This window comes from Megalobrama amblycephala, linkage group LG20 (genome assembly GCF_018812025.1).
Source record: "Megalobrama amblycephala isolate DHTTF-2021 linkage group LG20, ASM1881202v1, whole genome shotgun sequence".
In the NCBI taxonomy this organism is placed as follows: Eukaryota; Metazoa; Chordata; class Actinopteri; order Cypriniformes; family Xenocyprididae; genus Megalobrama; species Megalobrama amblycephala.
In genome coordinates this window covers 467,727-482,500 of record NC_063063.1, presented here as the reverse complement: position 1 = coordinate 482,500, position 14,774 = coordinate 467,727, and the positions used below count along the sequence as shown (strand labels likewise).

The following is a 14,774-nucleotide window of genomic DNA, read 5'->3' as shown; positions in this document are numbered from 1 at the left end:
CTGCCACAGAATGAAAAAAAGTGTGAAAGTGTGCCGTCTAGTGGTTGCGAGGAGATCAGAATCCTCAGATGTGGTGTGTGTCTGCAGGCCGAGGAGACGAAGGTTCTGCGTCTGCAGCTGGAGGTGTCTCAGGCCAGAGCAGACATGGAGCGCAGACTGCAGGAGAAGGAGGAGGAGACGGAGGCCGCCAGGTATCAACACATCCCTGAAATACTCTGACCAACACTGTCTTTTTACATTTCAGTCCTTTAATTCTTCTGTTTTTCACCTCGTCCTTTAATTCCTGCCTTTTAACTAACATGGATTAATCATTCTGGTGAGTAACTTTATCTTGCATCATCTTGTTCTCTGTTAATCTGTCAGCTTCAGTATCTGAGTGTGAAACATTCATATCGTGAAACTGAACAAAAATACAAAATAAACAGGGTTAATTATGATTTAATATAGTTAATTACTATAGATATTGCAGTTTAATATCATTATTGTGAAATCTGTTGCCCACAATAATTGTGTAGTGAAAATCTGATTATTACCAGCGTTATCATCATTTAAATGAAATGACAAATTACTACAAATTACTATAAAAAATGTAGCTAAAATTAACATGAAAACTAAAAATATAAAAATAAAAGCTAGTTCAAAATATTCTGTAATAAAACTATAATAACAGCCTTAATGTTTTTATTTGCTCTTTATTATAAAATGTTTTTCCTTTTTTTTTAAATTTCACTTCTAATTGAAGGTTTGAGTGAGTATGTTTGTTTTCCTGTAGGAAGAGCCACCAGAGGGCGCTGGAGTCGCTGCAGGCCAGTCTGGACGTGGAGGTGAAGGCGCGGGCGGAGGCGGCGCGGCTCAAGAAGAAGATGGAGGGCGATCAGGGCGAGCTGGAGCTTCAGGTGGAGCAGCTGAACAAGAGCAACGCGGAGCTGATGAAGAGTGTGAAGAAGATGCAGCAGCAGATCAAGGTCTGTCCTTCACTCTCATGCTGGAGAACATGATGAAGAGCTGGAGATCAGATCCACAGAGCCCCAAACTTCATCATCACTTCATATTAAGTTTTACTGCTAAATGTTTTATTTTTATTTATTTAATTGTAATCTAATGTTTGTTTATTTATAGTAATTAATTTTTTATTTATTTTAATCTAATCTAATAGATTACTAAGTAACTATTTTTTATTTTAATCACAATTTTATTCATTTATTTAATTTATTCAAATTTATTTAATAGATTAATAACTAATCACAAATTAAATTAATTTATTTGTTTGTTTATTTCTATTAACACATTTTTCTATTTATTTATTTTATACAATATACAACATTTTGTTTTTATTGCAATCACAATTTTATTTATTTATTTATTTTAATTTATTTAATAGATTAAAACCAACTACTATATTTTTTATTTTGATCATGATATTTATTTATTTATTTATTTTAAATCTAATTTATATATTTACTCATTTTAATCTTATTCATTTATTAATATTATTATCATTATTTTTATTATTTTATTTAAAAATGTTTTTACGATTTTTCTCTAGACTTTTCATTTATTTTATTGTAATTTATTTAAAAGATTAGTAACTAATCACAAATTAAATTAATTTGTTTGTTTATTTATATTAATAAATTTTTCTATTTATTTTATACAATATACAAATCTAATATATTTAATAGAATAACTTATATTTTTATTGCAATCACAATTTTATTTATGTATTTATTTATATTTATTTAATAGATTAAAATCAACTAATATATTTTTTATTTTGATCACAATATTTATTTATTTATTTTAAATCTAATGATATATATTTATTAATATTTTTTAATTTTTTATTATTATTATTTTATTTTATTTTTTTTTTACAATTTTTCTCCCAGCCCCCAGTTTGAAAACCCCTGTTAAAACACACACAGACACACACACACACTCACACACTCAGGATGTCGGTGTGTGTCCCGCAGGAGCTGCAGGGTCAGCTGGAGGAGGAGGCGCGTGTGCAGGAGCAGCTGAGGGAGGAGCAGACGCTGCTGGAGCGCCGCTGCACCCTGCTGGTCACCGAGGGAGAGGAGAGCCGCGCCGCGCTGGACGCCGCCGAGAGGATCCGCAAGAGCCTGGAGACGGAGCTGCACGAGACCAACGACAAATATAACCAGCTGGACGGACAGGTGCTGACCCACAGAGACCCTCTTAACTTTCATTTCTTTCTCTAGTTAAACTTCTGTAAGTGACCGGAGGTGTTTCCTCTCAGCTTCAGTCTGTGTCCAGCGGCAAGAGGAAGCTGGAGGTGGACATTCAGCAGCTGATGCAGGAGCACGAGGAGCTGCAAACTGAACTGAGATCAGCCAACGACAAGGCCAAGAAATCAGCCTGTGAGGTGCGGTGATGCCTACACAAACACACACACACACACAGACACACACACACACGTGCTGAAGCTGTGCTGTCCCGCAGGCGGCGCGTGTGGCGGAGGAGCTGCGTGTGGAGCAGGAGCACGTCACACACCTGGAGCGCGTCAAGAAGAGCCTGGAGCAGCAGATCAGAGACACCAGCAGCAGGCTGGAGGAGGCCGAGCAGACCGCCATGAAGGGAGGCAAGAAGATCCTGCAGAAGCTGGAGGCCCGGGTAAAGACCAGAGTCATGACATGAGGGCAAACTTCACATACAAGCTCATTCATATGAGGAAAAGTCATAATTATGAGATCATATTTATGAGATGAGGTCAAACTTGACAAAAAAAGTCATTGATATGATGAAAATTCATAATTATGACATACTAAATCATATTTATAAGATGAGGTCAAACTTCACATAGACGCTCATTTATAATTATGAGATCTCAAAACTTACATAAAAGCACATTTATACTATAAAAATGTCATAATTATGAGATAATCATATGAGATGAGGTCAAAATTGACAAAAGCTAATTTATAGTATGAAAATTCGTAATTATGAGATAATCATATTTATGAGATGAGGTCAAACTTGACAAAAAAATCATTAATATGATGAAAATTCATAATTATGACATACTAAATCATATTTATAAGATGAGGTCAAACTTCACATAGACACTCATTTATATTATAAAAAATGTTATAATTATGAGATAATCATATGAGATGAGGTCAAAATTGACGAAAGCTCATTTATAGTATGAAAATTCATAATTATGAGATAATCATATTTATGAGATGATGTCAAACTTGACAAAAAACGTTATTAATTGATGAAAAGTCATAATTATGACATACTAAATCACTTATGAGATGAGGTCAAACTTCACATACAAGCTCATTCATATGATGAAAAGTCATAATTATGAGATCATATTTATGAGATGAGGTCAAACTTGACATAAAAAGTCATTAATATGATGAAAATTCATAATTATGACATACTAAATCATATTTATAAGATGAGGTCAAACTTCACATAGACGCTCATTTATAATTATGAGATCTCAAAACTTACATAAAAGCACATTTATACTATAAAAATGTCATAATTATGAGATAATCATATGAGATGAGGTCAAAATTGACAAAAGCTAATTTATAGTATGAAAATTCGTAATTATGAGATAATCATATTTATGAGATGAGGTCAAACTTGACAAAAAAATCATTAATATGATGAAAATTCATAATTATGACATACTAAATCATATTTATAAGATGAGGTCAAACTTCACATAGACGCTCATTTATATTATAAAAAATGTTATAATTATGAGATAATCATATGAGATGAGGTCAAAATTGACGAAAGCTCATTTATAGTATGAAAATTCATAATTATGAGATAATCATATTTATGAGATGATGTCAAACTTGACAAAAAACGTTATTAATTGATGAAAAGTCATAATTATGACATACTAAATCACTTATGAGATGAGGTCAAACTTCACATACAAGCTCATTCATATGATGAAAAGTCATAATTATGAGATCATATTTATGAGATGAGGTCAAACTTGACATAAAAAGTCATTAATATGATGAAAATTCATAATTATGACATACTAAATCACTTATGAGATGAGGTCATACTTCACATAGACGCTCATTAATATGATGAAAAGTCATAATTATGAGATATCAAAACTTACATAAAAGCTCATTTATAGTAATTATGAGATCATATTTATGAGATGAGGTCAAACTTGACATAAAAGCTCATTAATCATCTTTATGAGATGTCAAAATTGACATAAAATGATTGACATTTATATGATGTCATAATTACGACATACCAAATCATAATTTCGATTTTTAAAGTCCAAATTATTACATTCTAAATCATATTTATGGGATTAGGTTAAAATTTACATAAAATGTCACTTATATGATGAAAAATCATAATTATGACTTGCTAAGTCATAATTTTGATTTGTCCTAACTATAACTTTTATGCCATAATTATGAGTTTTATCTCATGATTATGACAAAGTCAAAACTGACATTCTAAATCATATTTATGAGTCAAAATTTACATAAAATGTAATTTATGTCATGAAAAGTATTAATTATGACATACTAATCCATAAAAATCAAAATTTACATAAAAGGTCATTTATGACAAAAAGTGCAAATGATGCCAAATTTTTAAATTATGAGTGAAATTTATGTCATAATTATGAATCTTCATGTCATAAATGACTGTCATAATTTACAATTTTTAGATGAAGTCATAATTATGACAAAAATGTGAAATTATGAGTCATTTTCATGATGAAGTCTAGATTTTAACTTTTTATGTCACGTTACGATTTACGAAAGCATGATTCCTTTCCTTTCAGCATGTGAAGTTGTATACAGTAAATGTACAGTAGTTATTGTATTGTTCATGATTGATGTGCTAGTATGATCTGTTGATCATGTGAAGGTGAAGGAGCTGGAGCTGGAGCTGGACGCCGAGCAGAAGAGACACGGCGAGACGGTGAAGAACCTGCGCAAGAACGAGCGGCGTCTGAAGGAGCTGCTCTTCCAGACGGAGGAGGACCAGAAGAACCAGCAGAGGATGCAGGAGCTGGTGGAGAGACTCCAGATGAAGATGAGAGCCTACAAGAGACAAGTGGAGGAGGCGGTAGGACTGCTGTTACCCCTGCTGTGCGCTGGGTAGTGCTGGTGTAGACCCGAACCCAGCGGCTCCTTCTGCTCACAAAGTTCCTGCAGAGCCAGAAGGAGCAGCACTGACCAGCCTGGAGCAGCAGAACGTTTTAGACTTTATCCCCTGGTTTCACAGACGAGGTTTAATCTAGTCCCAGACTAAAGTTCATGTTTGAGCTGTTTTAACTGAAAGTAACTTGTACTGATATATCTTAACATGTGTCAATGTCATTGCTTTGTCTCAAGATGGACAGCAGTAATGTGGTTTTCTAGTGAATGTTTAAAAAAGCTACTTAAATGTCCTAATTGAACTAAAATCTAATCCAGGCTTAGAATAACCTTGTCTGTGAAACTGGGCCTATTTCTTTATTTCTTGCAATTCTGACTTTATTTCTAATTCTGACTTTATATTTCGCAATTCTGACTTTATTTCTTGCAATTCTGACTTTATTTCTAATTCTGACTTTATTTCTAATTCTGACTTTATTTCTTGCAATTCTGACTTTATTTCTAATTCTGACTTTATTTCTAATTCTGACTTTATTTCTTGCAATTCTGACTTAATTCTAATTCTGACTTTATTTCTAATTCTGACTTTATATTTCACAATTCTGACTTTATTTCTTGCAATTCTGACTTTATTTCTAATTCTGACTTTATTTCTCGCAATTCTGACTTTATTTCTTGCAATTCTGACTTAATTCTAATTATGACTTTATTTCTTGCAATTCTGACTTTATTTCTAATTCTGACTTTATTTCTCGCAATTCTGACTTTATTTCTAATTCTGACTTTATTTCTTGCAATTCTGACTTAATTCTAATTCTGACTTTATTTTTAATTCTGACTTTATTTCTAATTCTGACTTTATTTCTTGCAATTCTGACTTAATTCTAATTCTGACTTTATTTCTAATTCTGACTTTATTTCTTGCAATTCTGACTTTATTTCTAATTCTGACTTTATTTCTCGCAATTCTGACTTTATTTCTAATTCTGAATTTATTTCTCGCAATTCTGACTTTATTTCTAATTCTGACTTTATTTCTTGCAATTCTGACTTTATTTCTAATTCTGACTTTATTTCTTGCAATTCTGACTTTATTTCTAATTCTGACTTAATTCTAATTCTGACTTTATTTCTCGCAATTCTGACTTTATTTCTCGCAATTCTGACTTTATTCTAATTATGACTTTATTTCTCGCAATTCTGACTTTATTTCTAATTCTGACTTTATTTCTTGCAATTCTGACTTTATTGCAATTCTGACTTTATTTCTAATTCTGACTTTATTTCTCGCAATTCTGACTTTATTTCTTGCGATTCTGACTTTATTTCTAATTCTGACTTTATGTTTCGCAATTCTGACTTTATTTCTTGCAATTCTGACTTTATTTCTAATTCTGACTTCATTCTAATTCTGACTTTATTTCTCGCAATTCTGACTTTATTTCTTGCAATTCTGACTTTATTCTAATTATGACTTTATTTCTCGCAATTCTGACTTTATTTCTAATTATGACTTTATTTCTCGCAATTCTGACTTTATTTCTAATTCTGACTTTATTTCTTGCAATTCTGACTTTATTTCTTGCAATTCTGACTTTATTTCTAATTCTGACTTTATTTCTTGCAATTCTGACTTTATTCTAATTATGACTTTATTTCTTGCAATTCTGACTTTATTTCTAATTCTGACTTTATTTCTTGCAATTCTGACTTTATTTCTAATTCTGACTTTATTCTAATTCTAACTTTATTTCTCGCAATTCTGAATTTATTTCTCGCAATTCTGACTTTATTTCTTGCAATACTGATTTTATTTCTTGCAATTCTGACTTTATTTCTAATTCTGACTTTATTTCTTGAAATTCTGACTTTATTTCTAATTCTGACTTCATTCTAATTCTGACTTTATTTCTCGCAATTCTGACTTTATTTCTCGCAATTCTGACTTTATTCTAATTCTGACTTTATTTCTCGCAATTCTGACTTTATTTCTCGCAATTCTGACTTTATTTCTTGCAATTCTGACTATTTCTAATTCTGACTTTATATCTCGCAATTCTGACTTTATTTCTTGCAATTCTGACTTTATTTCTAATTCTGACTTCATTCTAATTATGACTTTATTTCTCGCAATTCTGACTTTATTTCTTGCAATTCTGACTTTATTCTTATTATGACTTTATTTCTCGCAATTCTGACTTTATTTCTAATTATGACTTTATTTCTCGCAATTCTGACTTTATTTCTAATTATGACTTTATTTCTTGCAATTATGACTTTATTTCTAATTCTGACTTTATTTCTTGCAATTATGACTTTATTTCTAATTCTGACTTTATATTTCGCAATTCTGACTTTATTTCTTGCAATTCTGACTTAATTCTAATTCTGACTTTATTTCTCGCAATTCTGTTGCAAGTCATTTATATATTGTGTCATTATTATGATTAATAATTGTTTAATTATTTTACTTTTTGTTATAATTATGACTTTTTATCTCATAATGACAAAAAGTCAAAATTATGACAAAGTTGAAATTATGGCATACTAAATCATTTATGAGATGAGGTCAAAATTGACAAGGTTATTTATATAATGAAAAGTCATATTTACGATACATACTAAGTCATAATTATGATGATAACTTGATTTTTTGTCATAATAAAGACTTTTCATCTCATAAATATGATAAAAAGTCATATTTATGAAATGAAAAGTCATAAATATGATGAAAAGTCATATTAATAAGATGAATTTCTTTCTGACTTTTAACTCATAATTTCAACTTTTTGTTATAATAATGATTTTTTTCTTAAGTTGCGAAAATAGGCTTTCGTTCCTTTCAATGTTTCAATCAATAATTATCTATTAACAGTAGTTATTGTTTTAGGAATAAACATAAAGTCAGAATTTTGTCTATATTGTGTTATTTTTATTATGATCATGATGAGTATAGCCTTTGGTGTGATATGGCAATGAAAATGTAGAAAATACTGATTGTTAGTTGATGAATGTTAAACTGAACTTTAATCTGAAGTCAGCTGTCCACACTGTTTCCGGATCAGGAGGAGCAGGCCAACGTGAACCTGGCCAAGTACAGGAAGACGGTTCATGAGCTGGACGACGCAGAAGAGCGAGCCGACATCGCCGAGTCTGCGCTCACCAAGATCAGGACCAAGAGCCGCGGCAGCTTCGGCAAGGGCTACTCCTCAGTGAGTGTGTGTCCCGAGCCGCGTCACGCTACCCTTCTGTGTGCGTTACAGTAACCATCTGCTCGTCTGTGTCTCCCGCAGGGTTACAGCACTCCCTATCCAGGGCTGGTGAGGTCGCCCGGGTCAGTGGGGTCAGAGGGCAGAGGTGAGAAGGTCATGGATGACGACGAGTCCGTCAGCTCTCTCATTCCCACGTACTTGAACTCCATCAAGAAACTGATGATCGATTAGATTTGTCAAACTTTAATCCAGCTTCTTGTTTTCTAAACACATAATCTTTTTCTCACAACACACGTGTGTTCAGTATTACATCTGATATCAAGAAACGGGTACAACTGTTTGTAATGTTGCCGTAATTTTCTTGATTACATGATTTGTATTTTGTAAGGATCGAGTGTTTCGTTGATTTTGTCCAAAAGCACATTTATAGCCATTTAAACAGGGCCAGCTTCAGTTATACACTCCCAGAACAAGACGAATCAGCATCTGTCGTAATCAAAGTTCACATTCACTGTGACATTCACGGAAGTTTGTTTCTGCCATGGAATGAAAACATTAAAAAGGTTTATATCTCACAATTTTGAGGGAAAGTGTCAGAATTCCCGAGATATAATGTTGAGCGACACTTTATTTTAAGGTGTCCATGTTACAGTGTAATTATACAGTAATATAAATTCACAACATGTACTTACTGTAGGCTACGGGTTAGTTGCATGTAATTATGCATAATTCACTGTTATTACCACCATAAACACATGAAAAATGTGCAACAAAGACACTGTAAAATAAAGTGTTACCAAAAACCGTGGCAGAAACCAGATTCCATAGAAATTAGACTGAATATCCTGAATGCATGTATGCTACATTCAGTATATTCACTGTTTTATTCCCTTGCTCATGTCTGCATTAGTTTTGTATTTATTGAGATAGCATCTGATGATGACAGCTACATAAATAGAGCAAACAATAAATCCTATTTAGTAAAACATTACATTTTACATCATTTATATTACAGAAAACGTAATAAATGGATAATATTCAGCAGTTATTCTTCATTTACATCCTTGTTTAATAGAACATGTACATCGGTAATGGAGATCCGCTGAATGCGTAAGCTGGTACCTTGAATGAAATCCAGTTTAAACATGAAAGATCATTTAGAAAAGATGTTAATTGATTTGGTATAAAAATAAGCATCGTGCAGAAACATTTCAATCTATTATCGTTTGGGGGAAACAATATTAATGACTGTTTGAGACTTCTGTATATCTGAACGAATGAACGAACAGAAAATAAAACTGCTCACATGTGACTGAGTTTGTTTGTTCATTGAGTGACAGTGATGTAACCCTGAGTCCAGAACGGCAGTGTGGAGCTGATATGAATCAAAACAACAGATATAGATATGCCGAGCATTTGGGCTTGACTTGTGTAACATACACAAGTCAACTAAAAAAGGTAATTGTGACTTTTTATCTTGCAAATATGACTTTTTTTGCACAATTCCAAATTTATCTCTCACAATTCTGAGCAAAAAGCCTGAATAGTGAGTTAAAAACTCGCAAGACTTTATTTCTTGCAATTGTGAGTTTTTGTCCTGCTATTCTGACTTTATTTTTCGCAGTTCTGACTTTTACAACTGACTTTATATCTTGCAATTCTGACTTTATATTTTGGCAACTCTGACTTTTGCAACTCTGACTATATTTTGTAACTCTGAATTTATATGCAATTCTGACTTTATTTTTTCGCAATTCTGACTTTATATTTTGCAACTCTGAATTTATATGCAATTCTGACTTTATTTTTTCGCAATTCTGACTTTATATTTTTGCAACTCTGACTTTTGCAATTTTTTGCAACTCTGACTATATTTTGCAATTATGACTTTATATCTCTCAAATCTGACTTTATTTCTCAATATTCTGACTTTATTTCTCGCAATTCTGACATTCTTGCACTTCTGATTTTTTTGTGCAATTCCAAGATTATATCTCACAATATAAGTCAGAATTGCAAGATAAAAACTCAGTTTTGACACAGTTCTATATCTCGCAATTGCGAGTTTTTGTCATGCAATTCTGACTTTATTTTTCGCAGTTCTGACTTTTACAACTGACTTTATATCTTGCAATTCTGACTTTATTTTTCCACAACTTTGACTTTTGCAACTCTGACTATATTTTGTAACTCTGAATTTATATGCAATTCTGACTTTATATTTTGGCAACTCTGACTTTTGCAATTCTGACTTTATATTTTGCAGCTCTGAATTTATATGCAATTCTGACTTTATTTTTTCGCAATTCTGACTTTATATTTTTGCAACTCTGAATTTATATGCAATTCTGACTTTATATTTTGCAACTCTGATTTATAATCAATTCTGACTTTAATTTTGCAACTCTGAATTTATATGCAATTCTGACTTTATATTTTTGCAACTCTGACTTTTGCAACTCCGACTTTATATTTTGCAACTCTGAATTTATATGCAATTCTGACTTTATATTTTTCGCAATTCTGACTTTATATTTTTGCAACTCTGACTTTTGCAACTCTGACTTTTGCAATTTTTTGCAACTCTGACTATATTTTGCAATTATGACTTTATATCTCTCAAATCTGACTTTATTTCTCAATATTCTGACTTTATTTCTCGCAATTCTGACATTCTTGCACTTCTGATTTTTTTGTGCAATTCCAAGATTATATCTCACAATATAAGTCAGAATTGCAAGATAAAAACTCAGTTTTGACACAGTTCTATATCTCGCAATTGCGAGTTTTTGTCATGCAATTCTGACTTTATTTTTCGCAGTTCTGACTTTTACAACTGACTTTATATCTTGCAATTCTGACTTTATTTTTCCACAACTTTGACTTTTGCAACTCTAACTATATTTTGTAACTCTGAATTGATATGCAATTCTGACTTTATATTTTGGCAACTCTGACTTTTGCAATTCTGACTTTATATTTTGCAGCTCTGAATTTATATGCAATTCTGACTTTATTTTTTGCAATTCTGACTTTATATTTTTGCAACTCTGAATTTATATGCAATTCTGACTTTATATTTTGCAACTCTGAATTTATAATCAATTCTGACTTTATATTTTGCAACTCTGAATTTATATGCAATTCTGACTTTATATTTTTGCAACTCTGACTTTTGCAACTCCGACTTTATATTTTGCAACTCTGAATTTATATGCAATTCTGACTTTATTTTTTTCGCAATTCTGACTTTATATTTTTGCAACTCTGACTTTTGCAACTCTGACTTTTGCAATTTTTTGCAACTCTGACTATATTTTGCAATTATGACTTTATATCTCTCAAATCTGACTTTATTTCTCAATATTCTGACTTTATTTCTCGCAATTCTGACATTCTTGCACTTCTGATTTTTTTGTGCAATTCCAAGATTATATCTCACAATATAAGTCAGAATTGCAAGATAAAAACTCAGTTTTGACACAGTTCTATATCTCGCAATTGCGAGTTTTTGTCATGCAATTCTGACTTTATTTTTCGCAGTTCTGACTTTTACAACTGACTTTATATCTTGCAATTCTGACTTTATTTTTCCACAACTTTGACTTTTGCAACTCTAACTATATTTTGTAACTCTGAATTGATATGCAATTCTGACTTTATATTTTGGCAACTCTGACTTTTGCAATTCTGACTTTATATTTTGCAGCTCTGAATTTATATGCAATTCTGACTTTATTTTTTTGCAATTCTGACTTTATATTTTTGCAACTCTGAATTTATATGCAATTCTGACTTTATATTTTGCAACTCTGAATTTATAATCAATTCTGACTTTATATTTTGCAACTCTGAATTTATATGCAATTCTGACTTTATATTTTTGCAACTCTGACTTTTGCAACTCCGACTTTATATTTTGCAACTCTGAATTTATATGCAATTCTGACTTTATTTTTTTCGCAATTCTGACTTTATATTTTTGCAACTCTGACTTTTGCAATTTTTTGCAACTCTGACTATATTTTGCAATTATGACTTTATATCTCTCAAATCTGACTTTATTTCTCAATATTCTGACTTTATTTCTCGCAATTCTGACATTCTTGCACTTCTGATTTTTTTGTGCAATTCCAAGATTATATCTCACAATATAAGTCAGAATTGCAAGATAAAAACTCAGTTTTGACACAGTTCTATATCTCGCAATTGCGAGTTTTTGTCATGCAATTCTGACTTTATTTCTTGCAGTTCCGAGTTTATAACTCACAATTATGAATTTCTTTACTCAGAATTATGAGATATAAACTCGGAACTGCAAGAAATAAAGTCAGAATTGTGGTATAAAAAGTCGCAATTACCTTTTTTATGTTTTATTCTGTGGTGGATGTATATATACAGTATCTTCCATATATCCTGCATAAGTTGTGTCATGAAATCAACACTTGTTAATGCATGTTTCTGGTCTTGCTGTGAATGATTCATACATGTTAATATTCCAAAGGCCAAAGTATAAATTCATCAAAATGTAACGAGTCGCTCCACTTCTGAATCCGCTTTCCTTTTCCATGTCCGTTCCGGTAAGGCCCATTTTCTTTATAATTCCCCAAACTCTCATCAAATACCCATCACTCTTTTAAATATATCCTGACATTATGTAAGTTAAATGGGTTGCGGATGCCAGTTCATGTCAGCTGGAAGCGATGGCTTTGATTAGTCACAGAATTAAATCAGTAGCAGCAGCAGCATTTATATATTAGTACTTTTCCAAATAGATCAACTCGCTTTGCCTGACAGTCAGTGTTCGACGCTAATGGTCTGATTGCATCAGTAGATACTGACATACACATCCTGAGTGAAATCCTGAACATATTTACACTTATTCTCCTCTCACACATTTCCCTCAAATTCGTGGGAAGGTCACGGTAGGTTCTTTCTCGACCTTCTGCTCGGTTCGAGACGTGATCGTTCTCTCGTTCCGGCTGTAAAGCTCAGCAGGTTGATGGAGAGCGCTCTTTCTTTCCGTTCGGTCGATCAGCGATTGAGGGGTCGAGAAGCGTCCGATGGCGTCAGATCTCCATGTCCGCCGGTCTCTGCTGTCCCGTCCTGTGTTCCTTCACCCACAGCTCTCGGTCTCTGGCGGGATCGACGCTCCGCAGCAGTTTGTCCACCGGCTCTATGGTCTGGATGTGAAACGGCAGGGAGTCATTACTCAGGATCTGCAGTAAACCTTACGAATGAGTGCGAATGCGACTTACGCCCTGGTTGAACATGTCGGTTTCGTGTCGTAGCGTTGTGTACTGACACAGATGCTGTCTGATCATCTCCACACGCTCCACCTCCAGCCGCTCCAGCTCCTGAGGAAAACAGACAGATAAGGGCCGTTCTTCAACTGAAATGCTTAACCCTCTGATGCAGTGTACATACATGCTGGTGCAGTTTAAGCTGCCCGTATGATGCTATTAAAGGTTTCTAATGTTGTTTCGAGTCTCCTACATCAGGTTCACATGCATCCAAGGTCAAAAAGCACTTTAATTTTTCTCATAATGTCCAGTCTTACCAGGCTGCTGGTGACCATCTCTTCGAACCACTTGGACTGGGACTGATTGTAGAGGTCGACGCATCGCATCAGGTCGTCTCCTGAGGTCACAGAGCACGAGTTACACATGCTGTTCTGACACATCGTCAAGGTTATCATGCATATTTTGCATTTTTCAAAATGACTGGCATTGGCTGAAATAAAACTTTGCATGATTTATGCGTAACAGACCTGCGTCATACTAGAATTATTACACTTCTCTTTAACAGCATTACCGCAGTGTGACACTAGATGTCATCAAACACAAACTTAAACTCTAGAAAGAGTGGCTGTGCTTACTACTACTGAACACTGCACAGTATAAACTTCATATGTGGCATAAATAGTATGTGAAACTGTAAACACTATTATTCTAAAGATAAGCGTTTTAAACTGTATTATGACGAAAAGGTTCTTTATGGAACTGTAAAGTGTTCCATCAGGCGCTCCATATACAGAAGCTTTGAGGGCTTCCATCATGGGATCATTTTATGGATATAGTTTTAACTCTTTTTTTAATTTTTTTTAAACAGCTTGTAAACATGCTTTATCACTAGAAAAAATGGAAATAACTGTTAAAGTTTTAATGCAGTTATTTAAGATATTTCTCCTTGAGAACCCAGAGAGTTTGGTGTATTTTGACTTTTTACATTGCATGTTTAAGTATGTCATCTTGGAAATAAAAATTATTTCAAATTTTTAATTCAGTTTTGTGTAAATACATCTTGTCATTCGATCGACTGATTTCATCTTTGGCCTTCAGGTTTCTCCTGGTGTTAGTATATCATCTGATAACTGCGTATTTTACGAGGATTCGTCTCGGATGTGTCAGACGTGACTGAGACGCAC

At 33.0% G+C, this 14,774-nt stretch overlaps 2 protein-coding genes across 4 annotated transcripts in view; one reads left to right on the top strand and one right to left on the bottom strand.

Annotated features, from left to right (window-relative positions):
- Positions 1-9,659, top strand: part of LOC125255504 (myosin-16) — a 72,781-nt gene extending 63,122 nt beyond the window's left edge. For all 3 annotated transcript variants that reach the window (XM_048170803.1, XM_048170805.1, XM_048170804.1), the window contains 8 exons: positions 88-191; positions 773-965; positions 1,974-2,177; positions 2,261-2,386; positions 2,464-2,634; positions 4,903-5,103; positions 8,201-8,347; positions 8,429-9,659. In XM_048170803.1, coding sequence (XP_048026760.1) covers positions 88-191; positions 773-965; positions 1,974-2,177; positions 2,261-2,386; positions 2,464-2,634; positions 4,903-5,103; positions 8,201-8,347; positions 8,429-8,578 — 1,296 coding nt within the window. In that variant the 3' untranslated portion in view covers positions 8,579-9,659. The remainder of the gene's footprint in view (positions 1-87; positions 192-772; positions 966-1,973; positions 2,178-2,260; positions 2,387-2,463; positions 2,635-4,902; positions 5,104-8,200; positions 8,348-8,428) is intronic.
- A 2,969-nt stretch (positions 9,660-12,628) lies between these two features.
- The window catches only part of LOC125255447 (growth arrest-specific protein 7-like), a 36,701-nt gene continuing 34,555 nt past the window's right edge, over positions 12,629-14,774 (bottom strand). Inside the window, exons 12-14 of the mRNA XM_048170723.1 lie at positions 13,908-13,987; positions 13,606-13,704; positions 12,629-13,530 (exon numbers count right to left, since the gene is read on the bottom strand). Coding sequence (XP_048026680.1) covers positions 13,417-13,530; positions 13,606-13,704; positions 13,908-13,987 — 293 coding nt within the window. The 3' untranslated portion in view covers positions 12,629-13,416. The remainder of the gene's footprint in view (positions 13,531-13,605; positions 13,705-13,907; positions 13,988-14,774) is intronic.